Source organism: Fulmarus glacialis, unplaced genomic scaffold (genome assembly GCF_000690835.1).
Source record: "Fulmarus glacialis isolate BGI_N327 unplaced genomic scaffold, ASM69083v1 scaffold37777, whole genome shotgun sequence".
Lineage (NCBI taxonomy): Eukaryota > Metazoa > Chordata > Aves > Procellariiformes > Procellariidae > Fulmarus > Fulmarus glacialis.
This window is the reverse complement of record NW_009221979.1, coordinates 1-13,736: the sequence shown is the minus strand read 5'-3', so window position 1 is coordinate 13,736 and position 13,736 is coordinate 1. Positions and strand designations below refer to the sequence as shown.

The 13,736-nt window shown below is 37.7% G+C and overlaps 1 protein-coding gene across 1 annotated transcript in view; it reads right to left on the bottom strand.

Moving 5' to 3' along the window:
- RANBP2 (RAN binding protein 2) overlaps positions 1-11,367 on the bottom strand; it is a gene marked incomplete at its 5' end in the record, with an annotated part of 31,322 nt that extends 19,955 nt beyond the window's left edge. The window contains 18 exons of the mRNA XM_009581314.1: positions 52-149; positions 322-460; positions 942-1,025; positions 1,106-1,288; positions 1,772-1,918; positions 2,008-2,145; positions 2,484-2,645; positions 3,021-3,144; positions 3,447-3,622; positions 3,714-3,892; positions 4,403-4,612; positions 5,465-5,555; positions 6,268-6,460; positions 7,953-8,098; positions 8,525-8,755; positions 9,635-9,787; positions 10,707-10,818; positions 11,300-11,367. Coding sequence (XP_009579609.1) covers positions 52-149; positions 322-460; positions 942-1,025; positions 1,106-1,288; positions 1,772-1,918; positions 2,008-2,145; positions 2,484-2,645; positions 3,021-3,144; positions 3,447-3,622; positions 3,714-3,892; positions 4,403-4,612; positions 5,465-5,555; positions 6,268-6,460; positions 7,953-8,098; positions 8,525-8,755; positions 9,635-9,787; positions 10,707-10,818; positions 11,300-11,367 — 2,634 coding nt within the window. The remainder of the gene's footprint in view (positions 1-51; positions 150-321; positions 461-941; positions 1,026-1,105; positions 1,289-1,771; positions 1,919-2,007; positions 2,146-2,483; positions 2,646-3,020; positions 3,145-3,446; positions 3,623-3,713; positions 3,893-4,402; positions 4,613-5,464; positions 5,556-6,267; positions 6,461-7,952; positions 8,099-8,524; positions 8,756-9,634; positions 9,788-10,706; positions 10,819-11,299) is intronic.
- Between the last annotated feature and the right edge of the window lie 2,369 nt (positions 11,368-13,736).

The following is a 13,736-nucleotide window of genomic DNA, read 5'->3' as shown; positions in this document are numbered from 1 at the left end:
CATTTTCAGTAGATCATTGGAAGTAGCTTAAGTGGATACATTTGTTCTCACCTTCGTTGGTGTTACGTTGGTTGCGGCAGTTCTGAGAAGATACTGAGAGTTATAGGCAGGTGACTGGCTGTAGTAAACAGATGGGCCAGTGGTAGCAACTAAAAAGGAACAGCAGGAAAACAGTTTATACTTGATTTTTTTTGTTGTTTTGAATGGACTTTCCCCAGCAATCAGTTTTTGATTGTGAACCATTAAAACATTTCTGCAATATTTTAAAAAGTCTTACTTGATTTAACTAAGCGTTTAGACAAAGATTCAGCAGCAACTTACCCGTTAATGGAGCTTCATGGAGATTTTGTGTTCTCTGATAACCCTCTGACATTGTATCTGTTCCATAGCTTTCAGCAGGCCACCGATGAGATGATGCATTCGAGTTGGAATTATTAAGTTTCATTTCTTGCATTTCATTCTGTCAAGACAGTGTGCCAATCAAGAGTATAAGTATATATGACAGGTATTTGCAGAAGAAAACATAAGGAATGGCCCTTACCCTTTTGCTATTTAAAGGCATGTTCAAGCTTGGAAAACAAAAATAAATAAATCAAGAGGTCCCTGCCAGAATCATCCAAGATCTGCCTAAGCGGATTAAGATTGTGTTCTAAAGCCAGAAGTAAAAAAACAGAGCCAAGTGTATGAGAACCAAGCTGACGAAAGCAGAACTTATTCTGCATACAGTCCTTAGAAGGGTTGCCTCTGCACCCCTGCCCAAGTAAGAGTTTTTAAGCAAAAAGATTTACTCTTGCACTCATTTTAGGCAGACGTTTACAGAAGATAATTCCACTGATTTAAGTAGTAGGAACTGTAAGTTAGCCCATGCTATTATCACTAAGTCCTTACCATAACTAAAAGGCCAACTGTTCTTCACTGAATATGGTGACAAAACTGTTTACCTTTAAAGCTTCCACTTGCTGACAGATCATTTGAAGTATAGCTCTCTGATCTTCTGCCCACTGAGGAGGAGTTTTAGGAGAAAACTAGAAGAAAAAATTAATTGAATCTTGTGAATTTTTATTCAAACACAACAATTCCCTGAAATAATAGGTGGCTGAAATACCTTGTAGCTCTTAGTTGGTGAAAGAGAGAACTTAGTTGGTGACGGAGTGGAATGTTTCATCTCTGAATCTACAGCTCGTGACAGACCATTTCTGAAGGCAGGACTTCCCTCTTCACCATTCTCACCAAGTTCTTGGATCACTGTATCTAGCATTTCCCTCACAGTTTCAATAGACACCGGCAGCTAGAAAGTTATTTGAAACATGAGTCATGAATGCAATTCTCCCTCAGAGCAAGACAGACTACATTCAGAATTCTGACTGAACAATTCACAAGGCTTTTGTACAGGCATACTGTTTTTTCAGCAAAGCTCTAAATTAATGTATGAAAACAATTCACAGAAACATTAATTCTGTTTTTTCAAACTATCGACCTGTATAAAAAGATAGTGGCAAAAGCTATTTGTTTACATTAAATATTTCATTCACAGAGCAGTCAGAATATTGCATGATCTGGTAGGTTACAGAAGTTACCCAGAGTTTCCCAGAGTTTATCAGCTCACTAGTGTTAAGCATGTTACTTGTCTTGAGCGAAGAAGTAAGTTTAACTTGCCTTAACGCAAAACCTGGTCTAAAAAAGGTAACATAAATGCAAACAGTTTCATTTTGAAACAGTAACCAAGCCACTGCAGCTCTTGAAACAAGTTTTTAAAGCAAGAATTACTTACTTTCTCAGTTACTGACATATCTGAGGAGCTTTCCTCAATGATCTTCATTAGATAATGTTGGCTCTTAAGAAGATAGGTTTTGTGTTCTTCTTGTTCTTCTGGCAGCATGGCATCATTTTCAACCTCTTCTGCCTTTCTTTGGAAGATCTAACGACAGGACACAGATTAATTAGGATCAGTCAGAAGGCAACTGAATAGAACAAAGCATTTCGGGGTAATGCAATTTATAAACTTACCACGGCAAGATTCCAATATGAAACCACATTCTTAATAGCTTCAAATGCTAATAAAGCATCATCAGTTTTGCCATCAACTGCATCGAACATTGCAAATGCTATACGTGCCTCTTCTTCATATGCTGCAACCTGAAAGACCTACAAAGAAAGTGAAAGACAACTCATACCTAACAATTGAATGACACATCCATTATTATTTTTCTTCCTATAATACAGAGAAAATATTTTTTAAAGAAAGTTGGTACTAAGGGTGTTCAGTGCCTTCCAATCATATGCAAAGTTTTAAAGGTAAGAATAAAGTTGTAAGGACAGATTTCTTCCCCCCTTTATCAGACTCGGATACTAACAGATTTCATAATTAACAGTTTTACAGTAGTAACAACATGAGTTGTACAATGCAGAGAAAAATCCCACAACTATGTAAGATTCTGACATAGACCTTCTCTTACTTCAACCTTGGCTTAATCAATCTGTACCTGAATGTCTACACTATGGAAGTGTTTGAAGAGAGGATCAATAGGTTCAGGAATACTCCTCCTCTTTTTGATAGTTTCCAGCATAGGCAAAACTTTCTTCCAGTAGTAGACACTCCGTCCAATATATTCCTTCTGGTCATAGAAAGAGTTAAGGCTAACGCCCTGGTGAAGAAAAGGGAATAGAAGCACATGTTATTTCTACAAATTTAAGTCAAAATGCTATTCATACATATCCTTCTCCTGTTTTCTTGAAAAATTCCAGGAGTACTTCTCTGACACTGGAGATAAACCTCAGGGGGTTTATCTCAAGAGCTATGTAAAGTAACATACATGTAGAAAATAACACTACAATTCAAGACAGAGTACTTTACAGGTTGACTAGAGCAACTAATTTGCCTGACAAAATAAACAACAGTTCTCAGTAATACATACTCATCTGATTCTTTCCGCACCCCCCGCCTCAGTCTGTTTATAGTTTGGAGAATAAGAGAGAAAAACACCTCAGCTTCAACATATTTAAAAATAATCTCAGCTTACTGTTTTTTGCAGGCTTTTTGCCCAATGTATAATTAAGGCAGGTTGAAGGCCATGCTTCTCCAGTGTTCGCAGAGTACTAATTCCATGCTGTACGATAAGCCTCAGTTTTGCTGCTGTTCCTGGTCTGAATATCAGAAGAAACATTCCTCGATTAGTATTCTCTATTTTTCATCTGTTCATATATCATTTGCTTGATGAATATAGCCTGCAGTTTGAGTCCTAACCTGCCTCTAGTTTAGAAATTCATTGTTAGAAATGAAAATTCCGTTTTTAGAAATCTTTCAAGTGTATCAAGTCCCTACTACAACAAAGCTTCCATGTCCAAAATATATCAAAAAAAGAAATTTATTTTTACAAGAATCTATTGGGACCAATCCAAGCTGCCTAAAGGCTTGGTCAAACATTTCCAAACTGAAAAAGCCTTACGTTGTTTTTCTCTGGATAAGAGTACGAACGGCATCCCACCAGGATCTTTGCTTTTCGGTATAGAGCTGTTTGCACACTGGCAATGGTAAGAATTGAGGCTGATGTGCGCCATAGTGAGAATTAAACTTCTCTTGTAATTGCAAGTTGCTACTGAATACCACCCCAAGTAGAAACACCTGTTTTTGTAAAAATAAATAAATAAAAGGTATTAAATACCAAAAAACTTACATTGTATAGTACATTTAGGAACTTGGAAAGTTTACTTACTTCAAGGTCCAATAGGCAAATGGATTCAGGAGCATCTGTCTCAAGTCTCGACGTTTCTTGAGGCAAGTGAAAAAGCTGTTTTAACCATTTGCGCATTGGGGGTAAGACTGACATAGAGTTCCACTGCAAGCCAAGCCACACAAGGTGCTGGAGACTGCCACTGTGCATTCGAACAGCACCTGTTCAAAAACAAAGTTGGATGCAGAAGTCAACTTCCCACAAGTCAGACTTGTATCTGATCAAAGCTGGGTTTCACATTTCACTGTCAGATCAGCCAAAGATACTTTGCAGATCAATGAGCATCAAGATTCCAACTTTCACTTACGAAAGATTACAAACTTCAAATCAGCCAAACATACCAAGTAGACAGTTGATCTGAGTGCTCAAGCCATCAACCCCTTAAGCTTCTGAGGGGGTGACTCTCAGATTTCCCTTCACTTCCATCCTCACCATACTCAGTCCAATAGGCGACTATTTTTAGCAAATCTATTTACTTCTCCCAAATCTTTAAGGAATTATTCAAGAAGCACTTCTTTACTTTGCAATGAAGTCTAAGTCTGGTCTAGGACATTAGGGCAACTTTAGACAGCTATTCCAGGTATTTGTCTTCAATTGCAATATGAAATATTTGTAGAAGAGCTTCCGGTACAGAAAGTTTTGTTGAGTTTTAGAGAAGTAGCATCTCTTACCAATATCATATTTATTAAGTTCCACTTGCACTGGTGCTTGTGTACTGACATTTCCAATATCATCTGTGCCAATGAAAGATCTCTCTCTAGAAGCTCCACTCTTAAACAGGCTATCAAACAATGTAAATGAACCACTCTTGTTCGCAAAGGATTCCACAACCTCTTTAAAGAAGTCTTGCTTGCCATGGCTTAAGTTCAGCAGCATATGACCTAGAAAACAAAAATATCACTTCACATAAATAAAGCAATGAACATAAAGAAAATAACATTTGATACATTGGACTGTTCTTACTACCGAAGGTGGGAATCAGGATTTCCCCTTATGAAACCTACAGATTGTTGTTATCCCTGTAATTAAGTCAGTGTTTCAGCACACAGGTTTTCCAAGCTTTTAGCGACAACAATCCCAAGGCATTTGTAAATCCAGTTCTTTGGGAAAACAAAGCCAACTTATTATTATTACTATTCTAGGGGCATTGCAACTGTCCTTAAAATAAGTAGTTGTAATATAAGAAGTCTGTCTTATCAAAATCCATTCTGAAAAAATTGAACCTGATGTCTAGTGGGTTCGTTTGTTTTCATCTAGGCCCTGCAAGAGTTTGTAGACTGAAAAGCCATCTATACTTAGCAGCAAAAAGAACAAAGCTGATAAACAAGTAAGAGAATGGAAAGGCAAGGGAAACAGTAATGTTTTCTTTTCCTCTTGGATCTAACAATACTTGCAAAACAGTATCAGCAGGCAGAAGCCATTAGATTAAGAGACCATAAAAGTTAAATTCTATCTTAGTGTGCTGGAGAGGCAAAAAGGAGGGAAAAAACCCCCACACTTGAAAAAAAGAGAATGCACTCTACTAGCATGCTAAAGAGGAGAAAAAAAAACTTCAGGTGTCAGGATCAAACTATTGTTTTGTTTTACATATGTAGTCAGAATCTAGAAGGCTTTATTGCATATTGAAGTGTCAACATTACACTTCAAGATAACGACTGTGGTAATAAACCACTTAGCTCTTAAAGTTAACTATCTGTAATGCTAAAATGGAACCATGTAGCTATTTTTATTACCAGACTGGCTTTTTCGATCACAGGCCAACATTTCTAGCACATCTTGTCCAGTTTGATCCCCCTTTATTAGTTTTGTCTTTGGTTTAGGAACCTGGTGAAGTAAGGAGAGAACTGTTACAGCTTTTTCACAATAAGAGGCAGATCATTTAGTCTTAAGAATTAGGAAACAAGCTTCTTTTTAGCATTAGAAAACTATAGAAAAAAATACATAATCCATTCTGAAGGTACTATGTCATGTATACTGGGAAGGGTGGGGGAGGGGCCAGGGAACCCACTCAAAACACACAAAACCCCTAGGTGGGCAATTATAGCTATTGCAAGTAACATTAAGCGTGCACAAGAGCAAGTAATACCTGGAATGCAAGCAGTGGCATAAAAAGGACAACCAATTTTACTTCATAAGGCAGAGTTAAGCTTGATTTTTCAGTTCTGCTGTCTAAGCAACAAGTATATGGGAACTATTGAGATCATCCCCTTCTCTCCCTATAACAATAGGCCTAATATTTAACATGTGTTCAGCTGTATTACAGAAAAGGGAATACACTGTAGAAATAAACTCACTTTAAGAATCAGGTTACTCTGACAAGGGAAACAGCTGAAGATACACTTTTACCCTATTCATGTCATTTGAAACCTTTTAAAGAATTGTGAAAGAGTAGGGTTTGGTGAGTGAGAAGGGAGCGGGTCCTTCCTTAGGCACACAAACAGTAGTTCATCTCAGGAATACAGGAGTTCAATGCATGTACAGCAAGAACGTTTCAAGAACTCCACCAACTAAAGGCATAAACTGAAAAATAACTTACCTGGAAACTTATCAGATAACAAAACGCTGCTAGTTCACACACAACTCTCCACTGTGCCTCATTGTATTGGGCCATTTTCAGTAGCAAAGTTCCAGCATGCATGTATAGCTGTCCTTTCATTTCCACAAAGGTACGAGACAACTCATCAGCCCCACTCACATATGGTTTCACTGATTGAAGCACACGATCAAAACTAAAATATAGAGAAGACTCATTCTAAACAGTCCTGGTAAATGCTATAGCAGATGGTTTTAGTTGATGTTATTTAAATGTGAATCAAGTAACTTCATGAGTCAATGGTTAGTACCGTCTCTGTGGCTTAAACCTTAGTTGCACTAGAAAGTACAATAATGATCTCGAACTCCTAAAGCTCTCAACTTAGTTTACTGAAGTAAAACATATGAATTATTACCTAGATATTTACAGTCTTTTTCAGCACATCTTTGCACAGCTGCTTTCAAAACTATTATCCAAATCACGTGGATAAACTTGTTCACTACTACAGACTTAGAGACATGCAGGAGCACCAGTCATTCTGCTCTTACCTTTCGTTCATTCATCAGAAAGGCCCAAAATACAGCTAGACAGGCTCTTCAAAAATAGAAGGTACTGTAGAAATCTGAGTAGCTGTAGGCTAGTACACAACCCCCACTCAGGAGAGGCTTTTCAGAAAACAGTTAAAACATACTTGATAAAATTACCTGACAAAACTATAATGGCTGTTAGCATTGCCATGATCTGGAAGTGCTTCAGATGTTATTACATTGAAAGGCTCCAATAAAATGGCAGCAGAAAACCCAAGATGGTTTTGGTCAATGTTAGAGGAGAAAAAGGAAACAAAACATACTTGGGCATTAAGTATTCCTCATCCATTGTCTGTATTGCTTCAAATACTTAATCAAGATAAACAGACTGAAGAGTATTGTTTTACAAAAGACAATATAACAGCCACTGCATAATTGAGGAACAAAGGTAAGTCAATAAAAGCCAGAAAGAAAGGGAAGATAATGGGAAGAAAGGAACACAGATCTTAATCAATACATTGACTACAAACATTTTTTTGTACCACTCTAGGTGTGCCACAGATGATATGCTTTGCAGTCAGCTGGCTAAGCTGGCCATGTAACACCATCAGTTTTCCCTGAAGGAGAGTGTTCTTACTGCAAGTGGCTTCCTCCTTCCCAATTATACTATATACCTAAAGTTCCTAGTTATTCCAGTATGTGTTGTGTTAATTTAGAACAAAATGACCAGGACAAAGCTGATACATAAAAGGTGGCTTTGTTTTTTTATTGTTGTTGGTTTTGTTTTTTTTTTAATTGTCTGGGAAATCTGGATTAATCAATTGCTGAAGTACAGAACAACATTCTCTCACTGAAGGGAAAGAAGGTACAAAATTAATTGACCCAGGATATCAAGGAGCCTTCTCCATGGCTGTGTGCTGACTATTCAAATAGGGCTTGCATCTCAGTCGAAAAATAGCTTGGGGTTCAAACCCAGTAAGAACCATTCTTAGTGCCTAGTACTGAGAATCGCCTCGCCCACTCACAAACAAGTTAAGCAGTGAAATCGAAGCTTGGTAGATGTTCTGTGGCCCAGGGGAAAAAGAAAAACAAACAAACAAACAAAAAAACCCCAATGCTTCGAGAATTTTTTTTTTTACTACAGGAAAGTTAAAACAGTACCTTTCAAGTGTCTCTCTGCATTCCTGAACATCTCTAGAAGAAAGTGTCATTTTGACAAAGCTGGAATAGGCCAGAAGATGATCGTTCTTGATAGCTCTCCAGTTATTTTTATCAGACTCCGAGTCTTGTAAAGATTCCAGATATTCCTAAAGAAGAAAGTTCATCACAGGATAAGGAACAGTCATCCTTCCAAGGCAAGGGCAGTACTTCTCCAAAACATATTAGTAGCATTTACTGTATAATCCAGTTTCACAGGTGAGAGCTTAACATATTCTTCAGCAGCAAAGTTCCAGGGAACTACTTGCCTAAGGAATTTTATCCCTAATGGAACTGCTGTATCTAACTCAGCTTTTGAAGTTAGAAACTCAATAGCTCCATAAAGCTTAATTTTAGGGAGAAAATTCCAATTAAAAAAACTAAGAAGTATTTTGTAATTCCACTGGTTTCAGTAGACTTGCATTTGAAGGAGTTAAATCACTTGAGAAATAGCTGTCAGAGTAATGACACTAAGAGAAATAGACCCGTTAAAAAGATATGGAAGATTATCACAGGATCAAAATATGATTAAACACCTCAAATGTCTCTACAACACATGAACACCATTCCAAGTTTGACTGCAAAGGTATTTTCTTCTCTGCCTCCTGACAATGGAGCACAGCATCTCTTAATCTATTATTTGAACGGTAGAGCGCAACTAGTCTGATGTTTATGTAGACATCATCTGGTCTTGCATAAAGTTCAGCTTGAATCAAGTCAAAAAGCTGATTCCATCCATCTTCACCTTTACAATCCAACAACTGCTCCTGTTAAACATGAAGGCAACATGTTAATATTTCATTTCCCATGTGAGCCTTTTCAGCAACTACAGTACCAGACAGTTTTCCAGTCTTCCTCCACTACGTAGACTACATTACTCAAACTACTTACTCTACTCTTAATAGCTTTCAGATATTACACAAAGTTTGATGAAATACTCAAATATTTAAAAACGGAGATAACTATCATAGAATAAAATCCTCAGAAGAATTTGCCTCTCACCAACAGTAAGTAATGCTTGTCAAACCATTTGGTTCAATGATAGCATACCCCGCCATAGACTACCTTGCTTAAAAAAAATAGCCATCTTAAGACTCCAATGTGGTTGCTGCCTAGCTACACAAAATTAATACACCCGTGCAAAAGTGAGATTGCATGACTGAAAGCATTTACACAGTATTTGTACACTCACAGCATATACCATTTACATTGTATACATTACAGCATTTCTCACATTCTGCAGAGTTAATCATAATACAGATTTAAAAACAAAAAAGCAGCATAGAGCATGAAAGCCTGAGTTCACAGGCCTGCTACCTTCCTGCCAGTCGCACAATAGAAAGATCAAGTACTGCCTATCTAGTCTGAACTTCTCAGATGTGATAACCAACACAGTTTCTCAGCACTTTTCAAGAGGATTAACCTTGAAACATTAAAAAGGGTATGAAAGCCTGTAGCTGCACCTTTCTTGAAAGCTAGACAAAAATGTCGGACTGCAAAGAAAGTAACATCTAATAGATTTAATATTGAAGATTCTAAAATAATTTAGCCAGGAAGAGTTTTGTGTGAGGTGACATGTAAAAAGCACTCCAGTCAGATGCTGAAAGTTTCTTTAAGCCACAAAACAGAGATAATTTGGAATTTACCTTCAACTTGTAAACAGCAGGACTTCCAGGGAAAAGTTTAGCAGCTCTCTCAACCCAGTATTTTGCTCTTCCATCAGTAATGTCGTTATTGCATAGTAACTCTGCAATCTTCAATACAAGATCTTTCTGTGTTGGGTTCAACTCCACAGAACGCTAGTTTTCCCCATGCACACACAAGAGGAAAAAAAAAAGTAACTTGATCTTATGATCCATATAGAACAGGGAAGAAAGTTATCCCCCCACAAACAGACCCAGCTATTCAAACTAGTTAGATCTATCGATACAGAATATATTTAAAAAAGCCTTTCTAAATGCCACCACTAGTTTACAGCACTCAGATACAACTGCTGGAATTCAGAAGAGCATAAGAGGAATAATGCAAAAACCAGCTCCTCTGCATCTACCACTAGCTACTACTATACACGGGCAGTAGGACTATAAGGACCTCTAGACTAGCCAGATGTGGACACTTTTTAAAAAAACAGTTAAGACACACATTTTAAGATGTGTGATAGCACTTCATGGAGTTGTGTTGGCAACCAGACTTCTGAGCACATCATCTCCCTCCCCAGAATCACAATGAAGACATTCCGATTGGGAATTTGACATTTATATGCTTGCCTAATGAAAATTAATTTTGCACCTCCCTTCTGCCCCCACCCCCTCCAAAACCAACCAAACAAAAAACACACTAGGCCTACAGTCTTCTAGCAACTAGATTCCTGTTGTCATCACAGTCAACATTAAGGAATTCTACAACAGTCACAGATCCTTAGTCAAAAAGGCAACGTATGACATGGGAAGAATTTTACATCAGGTAGCACAAAGATCAAGTCCAGAACAAAAGAAAAAGAATCAACTTAAAAATATACCACTGAAGCAAGTGATATCAAGTGAACAGTCTCCTCTGCAGGTCTTTATATGCTTTCCATTGTCAAATGTGTATAAATAATACAGTTTTTCCAGGAACACGTTTTCTTCTATGGGTTTGAGAATGTCCAGCTCAGAAGGATTTTAAAAGTCCATTTACAAAGGAATAAAGGAGGACATTAGGGATCAGTGTAGTACTTACCTTGTAACACCCAAAAGCTTTTTCTATGTTATCCTCAGCTTCATAGATTTGTCCAAGAAATCTGTGTGCTTTGGGATCTCTCTCTTGTACATTGAGGTATGTGGATATATACCTACGGAGCGGAAAAAAAGTCAGTTACTTGACCAATATCTTTCAATAATACTCCCTCCCCCGACGTATAATGATGACTTAATCTGCCATACAAGAAGTATAGATGTATTTTGTTCTAGATACCTTGTCTGGACCTTAAAGTAAGAAGCAACATTGTTTTACGTGTACAGATGCTACTTCCTTGCCAGCAAGCATTTCTGTTTATTAAAAAAAAGCAGTAGTTCGCAGAAACGGTAAGAACTACATAATACAATGAGAAAAAAAAAAACTTTTCAACCCGATAAATTTTTCAGTTACACAAAACTAATCTTCTTTTAAGTTGTTGTTTTATAAAGATTTAAATGGCACTCAATACCCACATTTACTGCTACCTTAAAATAGCATGATATTGATCTTGGTTTCTCTGGTCTACTTCACATTCATTTAGCTTTTCTCTTACACTTTAGAGAACAGAAAAACAAACATACATCAATGTATGTTACCTTTTAGCAAGTTCATATTCTTTTATTTCAAAATACATCTTAGCGAAGAGGAATCCTTTCATTGATTTCTGAAGGAGAAAAACACATGACAGACATACTTTAGACATACAGTACTTTTAAAATAATTCAATAGGGTGAGCCTTTTCAGCAATGCATAATACTTTTAAGTGACTGAATTTGACAACTAGTTACCCGTTCAAATCCACTTCTCATATTTAAGGGTTCGTTTTTGAAAAATGTAGGATTAAGAATGAAAAAAAGAGTTTTTCCTATAATTGGCAAAGGCTACGAGGCAAAATAGAGATTACAAGTGAAGCAAGCCACAAGCTGTTGTACATGTTTCATAAACACTTCTGATTAAAGAGAGTGGAAGAATGGGGTCAGCTACATTTAATCTCCTTTGTTGCAATGTAGCAAAGAAAAAATAAATAATCCTACAAACCAAGAGAGATCCGTCATTTAGCCCTGCTGTAGTATACCGTCATCAGAAGCTACTGTTTAAATATACTTGAGGAAAAAGCAATTTCTACCTAAGTCATTCTCAGTTTGGGTAAGAAATTTCTTTATGCAGTAGTTTATTTCTGATGTTGTCGGCCTAAGATAACTTGAACATACACACTGTATAGGCGAAAAGTGAAACATCTCCAAAGGTATTTTTTGGGCGGTAGAACAAGGAAGCAACAAAGGCAAAACAAAAAGAAACACACAGAGAGCAGGCAGAGGGCAAGATGGCAGAAGCATGGACAGGAGGAAAAGAGTGAAAGGAATGAGCTAAAGAACTGACTAAGTCACAAGCAAAAACCTCAAGGTAGAAGTAAACCAGACAGAAATTTAAAGCTTGAGCTCCCAGTATCAGTTCAAAAGCAGATTTTGCTTGTGAACCAAAAAATACTGGAACTAGTTACATCTACGATTCCAAAGAAGTGTGTACATTTTGAACATACTTGAGTTACTAGTCTCCCTCCCTCTCCCACCCCCGCTATTCATGCAAAATTTTAAGAAGTGGTTTACAATGAAACCAGGCCTCCTAAGATACTTCAAGTTTTCAGTCTGTATTTTTGAAGTACTTTATAAAAAGGAAACACTGAAATATGTCAGAGTGGAGTGACACTTGGCATCTCCTTTTAAACATGGATGAAAAGAAACCTCAAAATAAATGTTTTGCAGCCTTATAAGCACCCCCCCCAAAATCAACACAACAAGAAAACCAGTAACTATTTCCACCATTAACTGTGCTATACAATTAGTTGTAAGCATTACTTAAAAAAACCCCAAACACCTAAATATGCACCAGTCGGCCTTAAGCACAACAGGAGGATTTTTTTGTTGTTGTTGAATTCAATAGGAATATCAAAACAATTGAAGAGCATCTCTGATTCTGGCAGTGATGTACTTGACATTGTCTGGTCTAAACAGCACCCAAGTCAATTAAACAAAGTCACAGGACAACTTTGTTGCTGTTGGAAAAGATACAAATGATGATGATGTACACAGGCCCTGCATAAAGGCCCTACTGCATAATGGTGAACATGGATGCATTCACACTATACAACACACTGCTGAATATTCTACTCCTCAATAAAAAAGTCATTTCAGAGCAGGAGAACAGGATCTTTCAGGATTAAATAGCTCCCATGAATTGCATCAGACTGTTCACTGTGACCTGTATACCATTTTCCGGATCTAATGAAAAGGTAACTGATCATGCAGAGTTCCTCATCCTTCTGTCCAGTTACTAAAATACAACAGAAAAATTATTTTCTCCCAGTTCTCCCTCTCTTAATGTTGTTATTTCACAAAGCAGTCATACAGACAAGAATATTAATCACACAGCACATAAAAGACAACTGAAAGCGTCTCACATGTTCCCTATGTGAGTTCTTTGTTCTTCTAAAGAAACGGAACTCGGGAAACTGGGGAACTACACTCTCGCAAAACTGAGGAACGCTGTACTTATACTTAGAGAGCTGATGGGCTCTTTAAAGCTATACTAAGGCTTACCAGGTGTAAAAGGCAGGTGCGCAGCTCTGGTAAACCACTGCTCTTGGTTAAAGCGTCTCACATGTTCCCTATGTGAGTTCTTTGTTCTTCTAAAGAAACGGAACTCGGGAAACTGGGGAACTACACTCTCGCAAAACTGAGGAACGCTGTACTTATACTTAGAGAGCTGATGGGCTCTTTAAAGCTATACTAAGGCTTACCAGGTGTAAAAGGCAGGTGCGCAGCTCTGGTAAACCACTGCTCTTGGTTAGGGAAAGCCCCTTCCAGTAAGCGAAACCCCATGCCCTTCCTCACAGCAGCTTCCCCTACCTCACTCGATTTAGAAAATGTCTGAGTAAATACGGACTCAGAAATACTCCCAGAGACACCATAACCCCCTCTTCCTCCTACCGCCAGGGATGAGGAAGGGCAGAGCACACCAAGCCCCAGCACCGCA